This window comes from Amblyraja radiata, chromosome 38 (assembly GCF_010909765.2).
Source record: "Amblyraja radiata isolate CabotCenter1 chromosome 38, sAmbRad1.1.pri, whole genome shotgun sequence".
Classification (NCBI taxonomy): domain Eukaryota; kingdom Metazoa; phylum Chordata; class Chondrichthyes; order Rajiformes; family Rajidae; genus Amblyraja; species Amblyraja radiata.
The window spans coordinates 11,482,155-11,503,886 of NC_045993.1; the positions used below are offsets into that span (position 1 = coordinate 11,482,155).

At 40.0% G+C, this 21,732-nt stretch overlaps 1 protein-coding gene across 4 annotated transcripts in view; it reads right to left on the bottom strand.

Annotated features, from left to right (window-relative positions):
• myh9 (myosin heavy chain 9) overlaps window positions 1-21,732 on the bottom strand; it is a 112,699-nt gene that overhangs the window by 26,664 nt on the left and 64,303 nt on the right. For all 4 annotated transcript variants that reach the window (XM_033013610.1, XM_033013613.1, XM_033013612.1 and 1 more), the window contains 13 exons: window positions 17,194-17,387; window positions 12,793-12,914; window positions 12,043-12,112; window positions 10,977-11,137; window positions 9,553-9,661; window positions 8,197-8,328; window positions 7,373-7,579; window positions 6,109-6,246; window positions 5,873-5,996; window positions 3,807-3,978; window positions 2,611-2,823; window positions 1,650-1,794; window positions 217-423 (listed from right to left, as the gene is read on the bottom strand). In XM_033013610.1, the coding sequence (XP_032869501.1) occupies window positions 217-423; window positions 1,650-1,794; window positions 2,611-2,823; window positions 3,807-3,978; window positions 5,873-5,996; window positions 6,109-6,246; window positions 7,373-7,579; window positions 8,197-8,328; window positions 9,553-9,661; window positions 10,977-11,137; window positions 12,043-12,112; window positions 12,793-12,914; window positions 17,194-17,387 (1,994 nt within the window). The remainder of the gene's footprint in view (window positions 1-216; window positions 424-1,649; window positions 1,795-2,610; window positions 2,824-3,806; window positions 3,979-5,872; window positions 5,997-6,108; window positions 6,247-7,372; window positions 7,580-8,196; window positions 8,329-9,552; window positions 9,662-10,976; window positions 11,138-12,042; window positions 12,113-12,792; window positions 12,915-17,193; window positions 17,388-21,732) is intronic.

Sequence of the window (21,732 nt, forward strand, 5' to 3'; positions counted from 1 at the left end):
ACCTAGTGATTATCTTAAAAATGTGGAGTCCTTTAAAATGATGGCACTCAGGACTAGTAAACCAAGTTCAACTTATTAACAAGGATTAACCACAATACTTGAATAATAAATTAGCAACTACTGTTAAAGCGCCCTGACCACCGAGTTGAATCTGCACACTTGGCTACATTATATACATCTCAATAATTAAGAGCACCGTCTAGTTTGTGCTTTTACCTGAAGCTTGCCAACTCTCTCAATGAGCTCGTTTCGAGATCGGTCTCCATCTGTATATTTAACCTGCATCTCCTGCATAATGGACTCCAGTTTTTTGCGTCTGTGCTCAGATTCTGCCTTGGACTGCATCAGACTCTTTATCTCAATGCCCAGTTCATTGTGTTCACTCTCCAGGACTTGTTTGGTCTTCTCTAATCCGGATTTGAACTGTGGGAAGAAAAGCAGGTTTCTTAGAAGCCAGTCCATGGCAATACAAAATGAATTGCACAAATGTTAATTGACTCGGTGTTCTCTTCTTCTTCTTGCGTATGGCGTGCACAGCCTAAAGTTGTGGGGCAACTTGCTCTGTTTGATCTTACTTGATTGTGCACGCCAGGTTGATTGCATTCGTCAAAACAGGGCGGACCACGTGAAGGTTACAATCTCCCACCCCACTCAGTGTTCAAGTTCTCAGCAATGAGATTATCTACGTCAATCAAATAGCATAGGAAATCTAGTGCTCTGCATGGTAAACCCTTTATCATTTACTGTTCATCTACCCAAAGGAATACTGTGTCGTTTTGGTCACAATACAAAATGAAAATAAAAAACCCTTAATATTTCTCCAGTTCTTCGAATGATGTTGTCATAACTTGAACTTAGTCACATGGAAATATGCAAGTCTTGAACTTGGAAAAATGACAATAGACCATGAGATACCTTTCACAATTATGAATATGTTAAAAATGGTAGATGTGGTGGGAATGCTTCCACTTCAATTTCAAAAGTAGTGGTCACGAAAAATAAAGTCCATAAAGGAGAAATTTCCTTAGCAGTTAGAAAGTGGAATTATTTGACTGAGAAAGTAGCCCAGGTATTTCAAGAAAAATTATGGAAAAGGGAGAAAAAATATATATATGCTGACAGACAGGATAAATAGCATGCAAGGAAATGTAATTACTCCAGCACATTCAAGCCATCAAAATAGTCCCAAATGTACTGGTGTTTACTGTTATTAGTGGATATTTAATGTTTGACTACTTACAAGGTAATAAGTGAACAATGCTTAGTTACTGGGAAAGGAGTGAGTACTGTTGGCGGGATATTTTGAAAATCGCAGCTCAAATACAACTTCACACAGTTTGGTTGTGTCTAGTAGGAATCGTTTTTTTGTTTGTATGGCTGTAGAAACAGAGTTTCGTTTGAGCCTCACTGAGGTTCAAATGACAATAAATATTATATTGTATTGTATTGTATAACTCCCTGCCTCTTATAAAATAAATTGCATATTCAAAAAATACTTGTTTCCCCCCTAAAAAACAGTCAAATTTTGATTCAAGATGGTGTCAGCATGGAGGTAACGGAAGCAATGTGCAGTTGTAATTTTTTTTTGTAAATGGCTTCATTATCGCGCGTGCATTAGCTTCACTTGATGCCAACAGAAACGAACGTACCCGTTTTGTCTGCTCGAGTTGCTCAGACAGATCCTCCACTACCTGGGAGTGTTTCTGTCTAATTTCTTGGATTTGCCCTTCATGGATTTTAGCTTCATCTTCCAGAACTCTCTTCATCTGGCTCACCTCGTGCTCACGCTTTGTTCTTTAAAGTTTTTAAAAGAGTGAGGTCAGAACCGAAGGTTAAACATTCTAATGCACAGAAGTAGTCACAAACTAATATTTATCCAGATGATGGCATTAATTAAGTTTAGTGTATTTTTAGTACTCAAAATATCAAAAAGGCCACTATTTATAACGATTTTTAGCCTGGATGTCTATTAAGTCAGAAGATCATTAAGCCCATCTGCTGAACTTTGGCACATCACCAAGGCTGACAATTTAGTGCAATGCCATTGTTGGTGGTGCCACCTTGCAAATAACAGGCTCAGACCATCCGTCGTGCAAAAAAAAAAATCCCTAGGTACCATTCGAAGGGAAGACAAGCTCACCAGATATCTTGATCAGTGTTTTGCCCTCAACTGACCAGGATAAATTAATATAAATGATGGAAAATTAGTTGCTAGGCTCTTCACCTATTGCACTAATTTCACATTCAAAATGGTCAGCTGGGAAAGACAAATATCCTACGGATTCAAAAAGCAATGCACAAATGCCAGTACATTTTAATGACAGTTAACAGAATTAAGCAATCCAAAAAATTCCAAGTTATAAGCTTTGCAGTACCTGTTTATCTCTGCACTGTGGACACCTTGATTTTATTCATCTACTGTCTTTTACTTGACTGGATAGTACGCTAACAAAAAGCTTTTCACTGTACTTCGGTACATGTGACAATAATAAACTAAAGTAAAATTTCCAGAGGGAACCCAAGTAACAATACCAGCAGAGGCTGCAAGTTCGATGTGCATGATCTGATCTGCAAGCCAAGCAAATATAGTCATTCCCTTTCTAGAATTACCTGAGTTCCTGCTGGGCAGCTGTTGAATCAAGAGTATCTTCCAGTTCTGTTTTCAACGCTTCCAGCTCCTCACCCAGGTCTCTCTTCTGTTTATCAGCCTTGATCCTGGATATCTTCTCAGATTCAAGATCCTCTTGCAGCTCACTAATATGAGATTCCAGCTCACGGATTTTCTTTATTGCTGCATTCTTGTATGTAGTTTCCTCTTCCATTCTATAGAACACAAAGAACCAGTTCACAATAAGGAGGGGAGGGGGGGAAGAATCACTTTAGTTGCTTGTTGGGCTGATCGGCACCAATTACAAATTATTTTTCTTTGGCTCAATAGTTATCTAGGAAGGCGGGTTGAAACAAAAATTAATTATCAGATCGAGAACCAGGACAGTTTTAAGGTGAAGGAGGAAAGATTTAATAGGAATCCAAGGGGTAACATTCACATAAAGGGTGGTGGGAGTATGGAACAAGCTGCCAGAGGAGGTAGTTGAAGCAGTGAGTATTGCAGCGTTTAAGAAACAATTAGACAGGTACATGGATAAGACAGGTTTAGAGAGATATGTGCCAAATGCAGGCAGATGGGACTAATGTAGATAGGACATGTTGGTCGGTGTGGGCAAGTTGGGCCGAAGGGCACACTGTATGACAGGGGTCAACAACCTACGGCCTCCGGGCGGAATGCGGCCCGTAACCTGAAATCATCCGGCCCGCAGGCGGAATTCGTTTCCCGTATTCATCCGGCCTGCCAAGCACACAGCCGAGCTCTGGCTGTACCGCATCCAGCGCAAAGCCACCGCCACGGCCGCGCACTTTCTGTAATCACGTTTAAGAAAGAACTGCAGATGCTGAAAAAAATCGAAGGTAGACAAAAATGCTAGAGAAACTCAGCGGGTGAGACATGCAAGGATTGCATGAGGTTGCCTCACCCGCTGAGTTTCTCCAGCATTTTTGACTACCTTCTGTGAACGCGTGATTTGATGCCAGCCATCCAGGGCGGGATCCATACATACACGTGATAGATGTGGCCCGCCATCCGCTAAGCAGAACAAGGTTGCCGACCCCTGCTGTATGACTATGATGCTATCTTAAATCTAAAACATAGAGTCCCCAGTGGATAAAAGGCTAATGCATGGACAAATAGTGTAAGACAGTTAAGGAACAAAGGTTGATTTTCTCTGTTACACGCTTATTACAATTTTTACCTGGCCAGTGCTGCTTGGAGTTCCTCCTCTTTCTTGGCCAACTGCGCTTTAAGCTCTGCAATCTGTTGTTGGAGCTCAGCAATTTGGTCATGTAAATCTGATGAATCTCCCTCCAATTTACGACGGTTCTTCTCCAGTTCCTGCCTTCCCTTCTCCTCCCTCCTCAGTCGGTCTGTCAGAAAACAAACAGTACTGTAATGCAGAAAAGTTGATAATGCCCAGAAAACCCGCTGGAGCCCAAAATCACGTTCGGGATAGAAAAGGTCACTGGATACAAGCAATTTAAATGTTTTTCCAATGGACCACTTATACTCAAAGGAACCACCGGAAGCAAAAATCCAATATATCTAGTCAACAATAGTTTTTTTGTTTAAATCTTCAACCTTTCCCCTTCAAAAAATGGAGAACATTTTTTATAGACCATTCTATTTTCATGATGCAAATGTACACCTTTCCTCACATTGAAGAAAATCCTGAAATTACTGCAACTATGGGGCTTAAACTCTCAGATTTTATGCTTATAAGCTCAAAATTGGTTACAAAACCATGCTGTTAAGTCCAGGATAATTTGGTTATCCTACCTTACTCTAGTTCCAAAACAAACATCTGCCAGCACAAAACCAAATTTGTCGCTGCTCCTATTATTTGGCTTTTATGGCCAAGTATATATTCGTTAACAATAATCAAAATGCTGCATCGACCCAAAATGTGGACAACTCCTCCCCCGAACTGCATGACAAGATGCTAGACCTGCTCATTTCCTTCAGCAAATAGTTTTTTGCTCCAAACTCCAGCATTTGCAGTCTCTAAAGTCTGAGTCATACAACACAGAAACAGAGCATTTGACCCAGCTTTCCCATGCTGACCAAGATGCCACTTCTACATTAGTCCTACATTTAGCCCTTGTGCCTCTAAACCTTTCCTATCCACGTACCTGTCCAAATGCTTTTTAAATGTTGACCAAACTGATGATTCTTAACCAAGCATCTCAGAAATAAAATTCTAGTCAAAACTTAATGTTTAAGTACTGAAATCAATTTATGGGCACTCGTGGGAATGACAAACAGTAATTCATGTTTAAGAAGGAACTGCAGATGCTGGAAAATTGAAGGTAGACAAAAATGCTGGAGAAACTTAGTGGATGAGGCAGCGTCTATGGAGCGAAGGAAATAGGCAACGTTTCGGGCCAAAACCCTTCTTCAGACAGTAATTCATGCTTCGTTAGAAATAGCATGAGTAGAGGAACCCTGGAACTTTCAAATTGGAAGTCAAGTTGCGAGAGCTGATGGTAAAACATACGGAATTCAAAAAGATGAGAATACAAAAGCAGGAGATTAGCAGCTGGATTAGTCCATCCAATTCTGGTCCCCTTACTCTAGGATGGATATTAGGATGTGCCAATTGTGTAAACAAATTTTTATGAGAACGGCTCTAGGGTTGAAGAATTTGAACTGTGAACAAGGATTATTCTCCATCCAGCAAAGATTGAGAGATTTTTCATTTGTGTACAATTTTGTCATTTGGGTAAAAAAATGTTCTTCCCATCAACCGATAGCTCGAGGACTGGGGAATAAAGGCAGAAATTGAAGGAAGAAATCTGAATTTTTTTTTTTTTTAAATTAATTTAAAACACAGACACTGGTGTTGGTGTGGAACGTACTGCACAGTGGTATTGGAAAACAGGGTTTCAAAAAGGAAAAGCATTTGAGGAAAATAAAATATTTTCCAGTTTTAGGAAATAAAGCAGGGAAAGGAGAGCAAATAGATTGCTCAAAAAACCAGCAGAAACCTACTGCCTCTTGTTCCTTATCCTGGCAATTTTTTGATTCAAGGGAAGTGTGCATATTCTAGATTGGGAAAAGACACATTTAAATCTCACAGTGGAAGTTTAAGAATTTGAATTCCATTCTTTAAAAAACCCAGTTAAGGAGATTTGGACCATTAGATTGGCATAAAACACGTTAATGTTTTAATGGGAAGAAACTTTAGTCATTTAGTATGGTGTAAAAGTGACTTGACAGACCTTGCAAAATCATTATAGTCACAAACATTTAATTCAAGTTCACCTTCAAGATCTGAAATCATTGTTTCATGTTTCGCCTTGAGTTTGGCCAGGCTTTTTGACTTTTCTTCTTCTTCAGCAAGATTCGTAGTGAACTCTGCTATCCTCTCATCCATATGTTTCTTTTCCTGCATATAGACACATGACACAAACACGGTGAGATGAAGAAATTCATTACTCTAGTGTGTGAAAGATTTCATTTAAAATTAAGTTATTCCGTATGACAAAAAAAAAGTGTGCCTTTGATAGTTTATTGTTCTGATCATCCTGCACCACGATATCTTCATCCATTTTCTTCAGCTTAGCTTCAGCAGTCACTTTCTCCAGTTGTAGTTTTTGTCTAGCTGCTTCTTCCTCTTCCAGTTGTTCCTCCAGCTCCTAGAAGCGCCATAGAATCAACATCATCATTACTGTCTCATTCTTTACACGTACAAAGTAACTTTCCCCAATCCTGAACTTGTGGATATTTAAGTGGTTTATCCACACATGATCAAAGACAATAAAACTAATTGCTGGACAACGTTGGATGAATTACAACCCATTCAGTGGTTGATCCTTTCAAAAGTATCAATGCAAAAATATCCAAATAACTTTCACATCCAGGAAAACAAAGGCACAATTTCCACTTCCCAAATGCTTTATGGGAATACGTGTCCCTTGAATTTTGAAGTTTAAAATGTGAACATTTCAATTAACAGTTTCTATTAATTTTTAAGCAGGGTACCAAGTGATAAATGTACCAGAATATTCAGAACAGGGCTATCATAAATGCCACATTATTGTCAGTTTAAGAAATCTACTAGCACAAAGATTTTGAGCATTGACATTAGGACATTTGATAAATTAATCTTGAACTTTATGGGGCAAGTCATTTTTCTCAATACAGAATAAAATACAGTACAATACAGAAATCTTTCCTTTCAACCTTGCATGTTTGAGACTTGGAGTTCAACTCTTTTCTTTGTACCCAACGTTATGCAGTACCCCCTCAGTTCAGTAATCACAACCAATTCCTGGAATAGCTTTGTCAAGACCTTTGGTCTCTCTCAAGAGTTAACATGGCTTCTAGGTTTGGTGTATGGAAGGGAGCAAATATCACATCCATAAGAGACAGGCGGGATAGAATATCAGATCTTACCCCATCAGGTTTTTGTGTCATATAATTGATGCTTCTGACTGAATTAGGTGTCATCTTGTGTAACTAGCCTATAGTTTGCGGGCAATTCAACCAGATTTGCTTCAACCAAATCATTCAATTCAGTTTCCAATGAAAACAAAAAGTTATCCCCAGTTTTGTTAGATATTGGCAATACAAAATAGCATTTCTCACACCAAGGTTAAACTGATCCTACACATGTGACTTAGTTTTCTTCAACTCAACTGCCACTTTTTGGAGATCAAAAGATCTCAACATTTCATCCCAAAATCTTTAAGTTTGTGAGGTACTTTGCATTTAATATACTGTTGTTGTAATCCATACCACACGACTTTAAATGCACTTTACCTGGATATTTTGATGCATTTTTTTCTTATCTGTAAGCAGATGTTGGCAGCGTTCCTCCTCCTCCTCTACCCGTGCCTCGAGATCATGTAGGATCTCCTCTAGCTCCTGCTTCTTAGCTGCCATTCGTGACCGCATCTCCTCTGCCTCTGCACAGAGTTCAGTCTCAGCCTGCAGCTGCTCCTGCAGAGCAGACTTCTCAACATTCAACTGCAAGGCAATAAGGTTTGTCAGCATTAACAGGAAAATTAAAACAAACTCAAACCATCACCTCCATTTTAGAGGAAGCTCATTCTACAATCAAGCTAACCCCAGGAACCTACTCTTCAAATACTATTAGTATGTCTCCTGCTGCATGTGGGACATTGACACTCTTGCCCAATGCTGCACCACCAAGTATGCCATCACCCCATCACTCGCCCTCATTTCCGCCAATCTGATCATCTGTCGGTGCTTCCCCTGTCGCCTTACAGACAGAGTAAAGTGTGAGGTACCAATGATAAGTTCAATACAGCTAAAGTCCGAGGAAGCTGGGGGTCTACTTCAGGACTACCTCGAGTCGGTGGATGGAACATGTTCAAGATCACTTCAATATTCAGGCTGGATAAAGTAATGAAGCAAGATCACTTTATCCAGTCATCACCAAAAATTTTGTGGACAACTGCGTTCCAAGAAAGACAGTTCAGGTCTATCCTAACCAGATAGCTTGGATATTCATTTGTCTGCCAAAGTCCAGATCCAAGGCTTTCAAGAGAATGATCCCACACTGCATAAGGACAATCGTGAACTTCGCACGGATACTAGGGATGCCAAGAGAGAATTCTTACCTGTTTGTTTTGATCCTCTATTTCAGTTATCCTCTGCTCTGCTAGCAATTGCCTCTCCTTGGTTTTGTACAACTCATCTTCTTTGGCAACCATTTCCTCTTCCTGTCGACTCACCTGTAGTAAAGGCTTCACCTGTGGGCATAAATAATGCCGTTAGATTAAATACTGCACCAGGGCACGCTCAACAATATGCAAAGAATATCGAAGAAAGGTCCCAACCAGCAACGTCACCCATTGTTTTTCCCCAGAGATGCTGCCTGGCTCACTCAGTTACTCCAGCACCCAGTGTTTATCTTTGGTATAAAACAGCATCTGCAGTTCCTTGTTTCTGCAAAGAATATTGTATCTACGTGTAGGATGCCATGAAAGTTTGATTTGAGGGTTTTGTGGGGGATGGAAGTCAGAGCATTAAGCCATTGAGTTCAGTTGTGTAGCGATTTCACAAAGATCCTTCTTCGATATTACAACATATTTTGTTCAAATAATATTTTCTAGATTGAACTTTTTTTAGATTAAAGAATGAATGAACTGGTAGAAAGTAGTTATTCTAAAACTAAGGGATAAAATTATAATGTCAATTCTACTCAGATACCTTTCTATGAAAATAGAAACATGAAAATTCATCAATGTTAGAAGTACAAGACAGGCAATGCACTTACTACTGCTGTAGATTTAGGTGAATTTCTAGGTAATAATCATAAAAGAAGCAGACATAGCCACCAGGGCTTTCTGAAAGAGACATTAATCCCCCCCCCCCCCCCCATTCAATTAAATTCAGATCATAATTAACTAACATTTCATTAACAAAAATATATTCAGCATGCCCGTTTTAAAGACTTGTAGAAAAGAATGCCAGTATCTCAGTACCCAACCTCATTTATCAACATCATGCCATTTCTAAATGGCCTTTTCAAAATCAGACCTTCCCAAATACATCTCTTTACATTGTCTTGCAATAAACTTAATCTGTCCATTGTATATTATTCATCGCAGTGGCAATTGGGCACTGGGATGAGTGGAGCTTTTGGGATTTGAGAGGCTTCTGATTTAGGGATCTCAGCATAAAGGCTGTATGGAGACAATGGAGAATCCCATCTCCCTCACACCACCAATGTTTCAAGAAGTGAGATTTAGGAATAGATAGAAGAGCTGTACTCGTGTTAATACATTCACATGGTAGAAGACCACTGTTTTTTTGTCATGCGTTAAAACCGATGACGCTGTCTGAGTTTAAAACAATTGATTGATTTTTTATTTGGAAATAAGAGTACCCAAATATAGAAATTTAATAAATTACCCTACATTTTGATATCGTTAAAGTAAAACAAATTGCATCTTCTGGGGCATCATACTTGCCTTTGTAAACAGTCTCCACCACTGCCAATTGCGTAGTTTCAGGTAAGCAGCACAGTTCCTTTGAATTACCTTCATGGCATTCAGCTGCTGTTGGCGTCTGGCAAAGGCCCTATAATTAGTGGCAACAAGAACAGTTCCATTAGAAGTGGCTCCACGCAAACTTGTACTTTTTAAAATTAGCTGCATATATCACACAAATATTGAAATGCAGAATAGGAAAAACATTTAATATACAATTTTGGACTGCAAACAAAATATCAGGTCAAATATTTAGCACGTCAAACTTTGACAAAGGATCACATTTCAAGGACAATCCTACAAACTTGAATATAGAAAAGGAATCAGTTGTCAGAAGTTCCGGAATGCTACTTTGCTAACTCATGTTAACAGCATGCTCTACTTTCTTCTGAACACAAAGCTTCAATTGCCAAGGTAGACAAAAGTGCTGGAGAAACTCAGCGGGTGTGGGAGCATCTATGGAGCAAAGGAAATAGGCAACGTTTCGGGCCGAAACCCTTCTTCAATTGCCAATTCAAGTGAAGACACAAAGTGCTGGAGTAGCTCAGTGGGCCAGGCAGCATCTCTGGAAAACATGGATAGGGAATGTTTGGGTTTGGACCCTTCTTCAGACTCACAAAATGCTGGAGTAAATCAGCTGCACAAACACTGACGTTACTCCAGTGCTGTCTTTTTTGTAATCCAGCACTTGCAGTTCCTTGCATCACCGAATACTTTCACCAATTTATTGATAACCAACAGAAGGATAAATTAAATTATTATTAATGCTTATAAATCTGGAATAGTGATCACTTGGCAAATGATTGCCTGGCACCCTTTTGGTTTGTACAGGGAATCCAAACCAGAATAGAACCTTATTTTGTAACAGCAGTATTTCAGGTATTCAAGTAAATATGGAGCTTGAATGCGGATGTTACATTAAATTCAATAGATTTAGTACTAAAGGGGTGTATATATGATTTTACAACAAATTTCCATTAGATTACTCGCAAAGCAAAATATCATAGATTTTCTTTTTTCCGTGTGGGGAGGATGCAAAAAGAATAAGGCTAGATTAAATGATTACGTCAATTGGAATAGTGGCAAAACTATTGGATCTTAATGGATCAACATGGGATTAAAAGATTGCCTGGGCAATCTGCAACAGTACAAGTTTCCAGCAAGACTGCAAAGTAACCATTACAGAGTTCCAAGAACACTTCACTTTCTAATTAGCGGACATCGATAAAAAGGGTGGCTAATTTCCTTGCATTACAAAAGTCAAATTTACTTTGGTCAAACAAAGGGGCTAGATTTCAAATTTTCTTTAAAATGAACGTGCTTTTAATGAGGTGTGGAGAGGAATAGCAGAGCTCCCTTGCCTACCGTTATTAAATTAAGGAAACATTCAAAAATTAGGTTCTTACTTTCTTGCCAGATAACCTCTGCATAAGGCTTGGAATTCAATGATAACATCTGTGATCTTCAAGTCTCTCTCTTCCTCGAGGTGAGCCAACACACCAGCACGGAAGAAAACCTTACTTTGTCCAATTCTGTACAAGTTAGAATCCAATTCTAGAGCTTTGATCTGCAGAAAAAGGTTTCAGGAAACAGTTATTAAAGCAGATTAGTCTCACCTGATGGATATACAAAGTGATAGGGTTGTTAGATCTAGGCAGAATTTGAGTTAACATCCAATATAGATAGCTACAAAGCATTGTTCTACTTTTGCTGGTTTACTGGTTCTTGCCTCCGGCAGCCTGCAAGTGATGCCCAATGCAATGTAAATGTCAGGAGGAAGAAAAGTCAAACATATATTGAGAAATATGGATTCTGTAGGATACTATGCAAACTGTAAAAATAGTTATACTTGAAAAATAAATAATTAAATTAGTGCTATTAAATCAGATCAATTTAATTAGTTTTGAGGTTCTCTTCTACTCTTATTTACCGACAATCGACTTTGAAGAAGCAATAGCTAATTGCGATTGAATCAAACAACTATTTCACGATCTAAAAGCATATCGTTCAATTAATGCATATGCTCCAGTTAGTCAGTTGGGCATTGTCATGTAATTTTGTTGGGGAATCCAATTGGAAAATGTGAAACAATACTGTTAATGTAATGTAGTCTTATAATAAAAATAAATCAGTAAGGTTATTGCAGCAGAGTGCCATTCTTGACAAGGGGAACTGGTTTGTCATCTCGATAATTTTCTAATCTGTGCACTCCCAGTACAACCACCACCTCCTCCCACCAAAGCAGCGAGCAAATGAAAATTGCCCTTCAAGCTTTCATCAGTCAGGTTACACTATTCTCAGCGGCTTTGTACATAGGCCAAATGACCAATCACTAAAATTTGTTACATCAAGTATTAGTTCACATGTTTCCATTTCTTATCAAGTAATTACCATGCATTTGATCAAACGAAACATTTACAATCCAAGCTAGAAATGGTTGCTAAATCTAGAAACAGCTTTAAAACTACATACCATGAGTACACAAGCCTGCTTTCCATCCATGAAACCTTTGGGAATGGAATTGGGAGTAAGGATTTCATATCTGTAATAGAATTATAGGAAACAAAATTGACAAGCAATTAATAAAGTCAATAAGAAGGCAACTGAAGGAAGTTGTACTCTAATATTGGCTGTCTGCATCGCCAACAATAGCAACCATATTGGTTAAATAAGAATAGTTTTTGAAATATTGGTGGAAGACATTTCTAGATTAGCACATATAATTATAATAGGTTTTTAGCTCTAATTATGCAACTCACGATCTTGCTGGCAAATTTCAACTGGGAGTCTACTTGTTTTAATTACGTATCTTCATATCCAACACCAAATGTAGCCCAGTTCGGATATTATATTGCAAATAATGAAGCATAAAATGGCTTGCACGGAATAGAATCATTCAAGATAGCTGATGCTATGTGGACAACAGTTACAAGGCAGCACTTACTGCCCATCATTAGTTACCATAAATGACAGATTGGCGTTACATGCAGCTCAGATGAAGTAGGGTAATGAAGAACATCAATGGAACTAGTTAGGCCTTAAATGTTAAACCATCATTTTCAAAGCTTATATTAATGTTGGCTTACAAATTAAAGTCAGAGTTTACTCGCTGCATATGTTTAACTTGACATGCTAGGCGATCAGCAGGTACAGGGAAGTGGACACGCACATTCCTGTCCAAAGGATTAACAAATTCACCACTGAAAAGATCAATAACGTTACCTTTGGCGGAATTCCTGGAATATGATTCTGTTGGGAAATCCCTGCCTGCAAATACGAATACCCTCGAGGACACCATTACATCGCAGTTGCTCCAAAACTAGGTGAGCTTCCAGTTTTCCAGACTGTCAAATAAGGGAATTATTCATTTAGAAACATAGAAACATAGAAACATAGAAATTAGGTGCAGGAGTAGGCCATTCGGCCCTTCGAGCCTGCACCGCCATTCAATATGATCATGGCTGATCATCCAACTCAGTATCCCGTACCTGCCTTCTCTCCATACCCTCTGATCCCCTTAGCCACAAGGGCCACATCTAACTCCCTCTTAAATATAGCCAATGAACTGGCCTCGACTACCCTCTGTGGCAGGGAGTTCCAGAGATTCACCACTCTCTGTGTGAAAAAAGTTCTTCTCATCTCGGTTTTAAAGGATTTCCCCCTTATCCTTAAGCTGTGACCCCTTGTCCTGGACTTCCCCAACATCGGGAGCAATTTTCCTGCATCTAGCCTGTCCAACCCCTTAAGAATTTTGTAAGTTTCTATAAGATCCCCTCTCAATCTCCTAAATTCTAGAGAGTATAAACCAAGTCTATCCAGTCTTTCTTCATAAGACAGTCCTGACATCCCAGGAATCAGTCTGGTGAACCTTCTCTGCACTCCCTCTATGGCAATAATGTCCTTCCTCAGATTTGGAGACCAAAACTGTACGCAATACTCCAGGTGTGGTCTCACCAAGACCCTGTACAACTGCAGTAGAACCTCCCTGCTCCTGTACTCAAATCCTTTTGCTATGAAAGCTAACATACCATTCGCTTTCTTCACTGCCTGCTGCACCTGCATGCCCACTTTCAATGACTGGTGTACCATGACACCCAGGTCTCGCTGCATCTCCCCTTTTCCTAGTCGGCCACCATTAGATAATAGTCTGCTTTCCTGTTTTTGCCACCAAAATGGATAACCTCACATTTATCCACATTATACTGCATCTGCCAAACATTTGCCCACTCACCCAGCCTATCCAAGTCACCTTGCAGTCTCCTAGCATCCTCCTCACAGCTAACACTGCCCCCCAGCTTAGTGTCATCCGCAAACTTGGAGATATTGCCTTCAATTCCCTCATCCAGATCATTAATATATATTGTAAATAGCTGGGGTCCCAGCACTGAGCCTTGCGGTACCCCACTAGTCACTGCCTGCCATTGTGAAAAGGACCCGTTTACTCCTACTCTTTGCTTCCTGTTTGCCAGCCAGTTCTCTATCCACATCAATACTGAACCCCCAATGCCGTGTGCTTTAAGTTTGTAAACTAATCTCTTATGTGGGACCTTGTCGAAAGCCTTCTGGAAGTCCAGATACACCACATCCACTGGTTCTCCCCTATCCACGCTACTAGTTACATCCTCGAAAAATTCTATAAGATTCGTCAGACATGATTTACCTTTTGTAAATCCATGCTGACTTTGTCCAATGATTTCACCACTTTCCAAATGTGCTGCTATCCCATCTTTAATAACTGACTCTAGCAGTTTCCCCACTACCGATGTTAGACTAACTGGTCTGTAATTCCCCGTTTTCTCTCTCCCTCCCTTCTTAAAAAGTGGGGTTACGTTTGCTACCCGCCAATCCTCAGGAACTACTCCAGAATCTAAAGAGTTTTGAAAGATTATTACTAATGCATCCACTATTTCTGGAGCTACTTCCTTAAGTACTCTGGGATGCAGCCTATCTGGCCCTGGGGATTTATCGGCCTTTAATCCATTCAATTTACCCAACACCACTTCCCGGCTAACCTGGATTTCACTCAATTCCTCCAACTCCTTTGACCCGCGGTCCCCTGCTATTTCCGGCAGATTATTTATGTCTTCCTTAGTGAAGACGGAACCAAAGTAGTTATTCAATTGGTCCGCCATATCCTTGTTCCCCATGATCAACTCACCTGTTTCTGACTGCAAGGGACCTACATTTGTTTTAACTAATCTCTTTCTTTTCACATATCTATAAAAACTTTTGCAGTCAGATTTTATGTTCCCTGCCAGTTTTCTTTCATAATCTATTTTTCCTTTCCTAATTAAGCCCTTTGTCCTCCTCTGCTGGTCTCTGAATTTCTCCCAGTCCTCCGGTATGCTGCTTTTTCTGGCTAATTTGTACGCATCATCCTTCGCTTTGATACTATCCCTGATTTCCCTTGTTATCCACGGATGCACTACCTTCCTGATTTATTCTTTTGCCAAACTGGGATGAACAATTTTTGTAGTTCATCCATGCAGTCTTTAAATGTCTTCCATTGCATATCCACCGTCAACCCTTTTAGAATTAATTGCCAGTCAATCTTGGCCAATTCACGTCTCATACCCTCAAAGTTACCTTTCTTTAAGTTCAGAACCATTGTTTCTGAATTAACAATGTCACTCTCCATCCTAATGAAGAACTCAACCATATTATGGTCACTCTTGCCCAAGGGGGCACGTACAACAAGACTGCTAACTAACCCTTCCTCATTACTCAATACCCAGTCTAAAATAGCCTGCTCTCTCGCTGGTTCCTCTACATGTTGATTTAGATAACTATCCCGCATACATTCCAAAAAATCCTCTTCCTCAGCACCCCTGCCAATTTGATTCACCCAATCTATATGTAGATTGAAGTCACCCATTATAACGGTTTTGCCTTTGTCGCACGCATTTCTAATTTCCTGTTTGATACCATCTCCAACTTCACTACTACTGTTAGGTGGCCTGTACACAACACCCACCAGCGTTTTCTGCCCCTTAGTGTTTCGCAGCTCTACCCATACCGATTCCACATCCTGCAAACTAATGTCCTTCCTTTCCATTGCGTTAATCTCCTCTCTAATCAGCAACGCTACCCCACCTCCTTTTCCTTTCTCTCTATCCCTCCTGAATATTGAATATCCCTGGATGTTCAGCTCCCAGCCTTGGTCACCCTGGAGCCATGTCTCCGTGATCCCAACTATATCATAGTCATTAATAGCTATCTGCACATTCAACTCATCCACCTTATTACGAATGCTCCTTGCATTGAGACACAAAGCCTTCAGGCTTGTTTTTACAACACTCTTACCCCTTATACAATTTTGTTGAAAAGTGGCCCTTTTTGATTTTTGCCCTGCCACTTTTGCCCTGCCACTTTTACTTTTCACCTTGCTACCTATTGCTTCTACCCTCATTTTACACCCCTCTGTCTCTACGCTCACACATTTAAGAAACCCTTTCCCTTTAACTCCATCCTCCACTAGCCCATTCGACACCCCACCCCCCTTATTCAGTTTAAAACCACCCGTGTAGCAGTGGCAAACCTGCCTGCCAGAATGCTGGTCCCACACCTGTTAAGATGCAATCCGTCCCTTTTGTACAGTTCCCCCTTACCCCAAAACAGATCCCAGTGATCTAAGAATCTAAATCCCTGCCCCGTGCACCAGTTCCTCAGCCACACGTTCAGGTCCCGTATCTCCCTGTTCCTGCTCTCGCCAGCACGAGGTACTCCAGACAAAATCTTAAAAAGCAGGTATTGTAGAATCGTGATAATGGACATAGGCCTCTCAATACTGAGAAAAGGTTATTGTACACACTGCAATATCCAGAAATAACTTTCCCCAGGGTTGGTTATTTACCATCAGAACCATTGAACATAACCAATAGTTGCTGAATGGACAAGAACTGTGTCAAGAAAAGTTCTGAGGTGGAAATATCACCAACAACTTGTCCACGACCAAACACATTGACACTACAGCCAAGAAAGCTCACCAAAGCCTCTACTTCCTCAGAAAAATTAGGAAGTTCAACACATCAACAACTCTCACCAACCTCTAAGGATGCACCACATAAAAGCATTTCCATAGGTGTATCACAGCTTGGTTTGGCAACAGCTCTGCCGCAGAGGGAAATTTCAGAGAGTGGTGGATGTAGCCCAGTCCATCACACAGAGCAGTCTCCCCTCCATCAACGTTTTACACTGCCATGGAAAAGCAGCCAAAGTAAAGACCATATCTTTTTCAGGTCATTCCCTCTTTTCTATCCCATTTGGCAGAAGATAAGCTTGAAAAGCAGAATAAAAAAGCTACCAAATTCAGAAATAGCCTCTTCCTTTTCAGACTGTGGATGGTCCTGCCATATGCCAGGGTGAATCCAAATCTTCCAACCTACCTCATTGCAGACCTTGCATTTTTTTTTCAAAATCTATTTTCTCCATTACTATACCGCTGTAACTCTATATTCTGCACTCTCGTATTTTTACTTTGTATACCTGATGTACTTGTGTATGGCTTGTTTCTACTCATGTATTGTGTGATTTGACTGGATAGTATACAAACACAGCTCTTCACTGTATATTGCATATGTGACAATAAACCAATACGTACTGGCATAGGAGTTTAGCACTCACCTTCTTCTCATGGTTGGGAATAATGCAGCGAACAAAATTAGGGTTGGTATTCCTTAGCGTGGCCATCAGTTTGGAAAGCTGCTCCTTGTAAAGTTGGCTGACTGTACGGAACATGCCCCTTTTGGTCTTGAACGCACCAGGTAATGCTGCATGGGACAGGTCTACAACTTGATCCAATCCAACAATGCGGTCCACTAAGAAAGGAATTGTTGCAAGGTGGTTAACTACGATACAGGTACAAAAAAACTAGAGTGTCAGTAGGTCGATTAAACTAGTTGAGACTCCGCAAAGACTTTTTACAAGCAGCATTCAAATACAAAAGACACAAGGATTTTGAGTAACCTACACAGGTGTTATTTCAAAGCCTTTGGAATTTATTTTGAATTAAATTGAGTGAAGACGAAAACAAACTCAAAAATATATCCAGGTGTTTTACAACCAATTAAGTACCTTTGAACTGTAGTTACTGTGGTAACATAGGAGATGCAGCAGCCAACTTAAAAACTCCAAAAAACAGTACCATGATAATGATCAATTACATTCTGCTATTTAAAAAGTATTGTTGATTGAGGAATGAATTTCCAAAGTCGATTAAGACACTCCCCTTCTTCAAAATTGATTTACGAAGGGGAAATCATGCTTAACTAATCTTCTGGAATATTTTGAGGATGTAACTAGGAAAATGGACAAGGGAGAGCCAGTGGAGACCAAAACTGCACACAATACTCCAGGTGTGGTCCCACCAAGGCACTGTACAACTGCAGAAGGACCTCTTTACTCTTATACTCAAATCCTCTCGTTATGAAGGCCAACAAGCCATTAGCTTTCTTTACTCCGCAAATATATCATGCACATTTACAGAGTACTACTAACAGCTCATAACAAAGTAAGATGAAATGAGGGGAGGGCACAAAATGCTGGAGTAACTCAGCGGGATAGGCAGCATCTCTGGAGAGAAGGAATGGGTGATGTTTCGAGTCGAGACCCTTCTTCAGACTGAAAACATCACCCATTCCTTCTCTCCAGAGATGCTGCCTATCCCGCTGAGCTACTCCAGCATTGTATCTACCTTCGATTTAAACCAGCATCTGCAGTTCTTTCCTACACCTAAGATGAAATGAGAATTTAGTTTAAATAGAAGACAGCACCAATTTCAAATAGTGAGTGTCTGGGTAAATGAAAATTCTCTGCAACAGGCAAAAGCATTTTGACTGATATTGCTGCTACTATAAAAACTAAAAGGCGCAATTAAAATCATTAGTTTTAACACCGATGTAGGATAAACAAATTACACTTCAGCTTTAAACTTCAGCTGTCATTTCTATGCAGTGCTGGATAAACTCTAGACTGAACATGAACATCAAACAATATAATTTTGTAATTGCAGGTTCGTTTGATAAACAGACTATGGTCCACCCAAGGAATCTTTATCAGTGCAGCTACTGTAATGGTAAAAATATACATCACTGTGCGAAATTACAAAGGATAAAGGAGATATGCAATTGTTCCTTTTCTCACAGCTTTTCTTTAAATTGATTTTTGCTACTAACAGATATAACTGCAATAAAAGCAAATCTCACCCACTGCAATCAAACTAATCCGCTCTGTAATATGCACCATAATTTATTTTTTTTAATCCTTCCGTTATTCTTGTTACTTCTCCGTGGATCGTCACCTTATCGTGGTGGCAAAGCTTGCGTGGACCTGAGAGCGATGCTGTCTGGAGCTATGCTCCTGGTAGGGCCTCCCATGGCCGTAAGGTCGAGGGGGAAGTCTCTGACAAAGAGCAATCCAACCAAGACCTCAACGGTGGAACAGGCGAAGGATGGTGGGTGACCTTAGTGGAGTGTCACAACGGCTGGGAAGGCGGATGAAGGCTGCGGCAGAAAAGGGTCTCCGGTTGTCTTGGACTCCATGCCACTGGATCCTGACCCAGATCTGTCAAGGACCTGGTGGCTGTCTGTGCACCAGTCTCCCCACGTTAAACAAAGTCACACACAGGCGTCCTCCATATAGGGAATAGCACCCTGGAGACATGCATGGTCAGCCATGATTGAAGGGGGCCTAAGAAGAACTCTTGTTAACTGCAGTTTCATCAGTTATCTGTCTTATTTACTAATTTTCTTTTATATTTTCCACTTAAATTATATTGTTTAATCTTTAAGTGGTTTAAACTGTTGAACATTGATAATCACACATTAATGTTTACCCTTTAAATTTTTGTATTTGAAAAGACATTAGATGTCCTCAATCTCCTCTCTTAGACAAGGTCCATTCCACCCCCCCAAAGTCCTCTCACTGCACAAACTTTTCATCCATTAGACTTTCCTTGCAGATAGAATCTTATGCGCAGAGGCCTTTGGCCTATCATGCCTGTACTTGATTGTTGACACTGGGCCTTCGACGTTCCAGCCATCTTTAGGAGATAATGTTTCAAGAGTCCAACAGATCAGTTAAAAAAATGTCCTTGCCTCCCTTTAAAAGCACTGACAAAAAGTTAGGATTTCTGGTTACTTAACTCCTTAATTTAAAACTCAGCGACATATTTTTCTGCAAACCAAAACCTAAACTAAAATCTACCACTACAGGTAGCAGCCTGGTAAGCAACCTCTTTACTCAGCTGTGAGTAATGTCAGACGTTCATCAGGTGTGATAGTCAGATTTATTCATTATTTTCCAATAACATCCTAATCTGCCCCCTCCATCGACTCCTTTAAGTCAAGACTAAAAACTTATCTATACTCTCAAGCCTTTATACTATTCTTATAACAAATGTAAAGCACTTTGGCCAACGAGAGTTGTTTTTTAAATGTGCTATATAAATAAATGTGACTTGACTTGACTAATCAATTAAAGTTTTAGTACAATCTCTACTTTTAAGTTTTATTATTCTTATGACTATAAATCTAAATAAGTTATATGTATACTTTTAAGTTACCTTTTCAATATGGCATGCTGTTTTGAGGATATTTATAAGGACACCAAAGTCTTTCTGCTCATTAATGCTTTGAAGTATAATTTTCTATTATTGCAATCAAGGGAGTGGATAGAATTTAGTTTACAAAAAGAGGTCCAAGGTGAAAAAAAGATAGAAGAGGAAATCAAAACAACAAGACAATAAACTTCTGCGAGGAAATGATAACACTACTACTTCTCAGCTATACACATAGTAATTAACCAAGAACCTTTGGAGATGATGTCATCATTCTGATACACAACCATTATCTGTTATTATGTTATGGGAACTTCCATTACAAACTTCTATTGGTTTGTTCCCTACAAACATCTGAAGAGATAATAGAAGAGAACAGCTCAGTAACACACCCCTTGGCCCATCATATCTGTGCCCTACATAAAGCCAATTTGAAGTAATACCCAAGATGGACACAAAAGCTGGAGCAAGTCAACGGGTCAGAAGCATCTCTGTGGAAAAGCAATAGGTGTAGTGGTACCTTCTGCCTGCATGTGATCCATCTCTCTATTCCCTGCATCTGGTCTTGGCGAAGCTTGGATTTCTGCTCAACTTTAAATCACTAGCATTCACAGAATATCAGTTTAATCTTTTGTGGTTTGAGATGGGGTGGAGAGCGGATGTTTAAAATGTCTATCACAGTAACAAGGGAGGGGATGAAAACAAATCTATTTAAATCATAAAAATTACATCTGAAGTATTTTCTCATTAAGTTAAACTGACTGGGTTTGGCAGCTATGGCAGACAAATGCTATGTAGGAGAGGGAAAACTGATTTAAAACCTCCACTGCCTTGTGGCCATATCCAGTCATGGAAAAGGCTCCAGGAGTAAACCTCAAGAAAATCTGGAGTCGGAGCCCCTAAGGCAGTTCGTCATTGTCTACAACCCCGCTCTGGCAGCTCCTGCGACGGCGCTGGTGCCAAACGGTGATGGCCCTGCTGTTCCTTTGGATCAATCAGCGACGTGGAGGGGGGGGGGGGAGAACGTGCTGCACGGCCAACAGCCTGTCCTCCATATGACATCGCCCAGGCTTGCATCTGACCAGGATGCATCACCATGCCAGTCATGACCAAAGGGGGCCTACTATGCTACGTGTGGAAAATGGGAAAAATTTAGAAACTAAAGAAATGTTTTCTTTTAAGTCAAAATGTGCCATCCATGTTATTTTACCAGAAATCTTCAACTGGCCCATTATATTAGGAAAACTTTCCTTGAAGGAATAAGGAAAATAGGTTTACAGGGAGCCACTTTCCATTTTCATCTACCCTCCATAACATCCCACCTATCCCTGAAAACCACAAGAAAAAAATACTAGTTCAGCATCTCTTCTGGTCCCATCAAAATTTTACCTGCAGGTAACTTAAGCTTTAAGCTCTCTCAGAGAGCATTGTACAGCTAAATAGCCGCAGTACATTGAATTAGCCGTTTTAATTGTGTGCATAGTAATATAGCAAATTTTAAAGGTGTTTAAAATTCAAAAATACATCCAGCCCAGAAGGTGCCTGGATCGGCAGGAACATTGGCAGTGCAATCCTCCTATAAAACTTCTGAGAGACTTAAATTATAA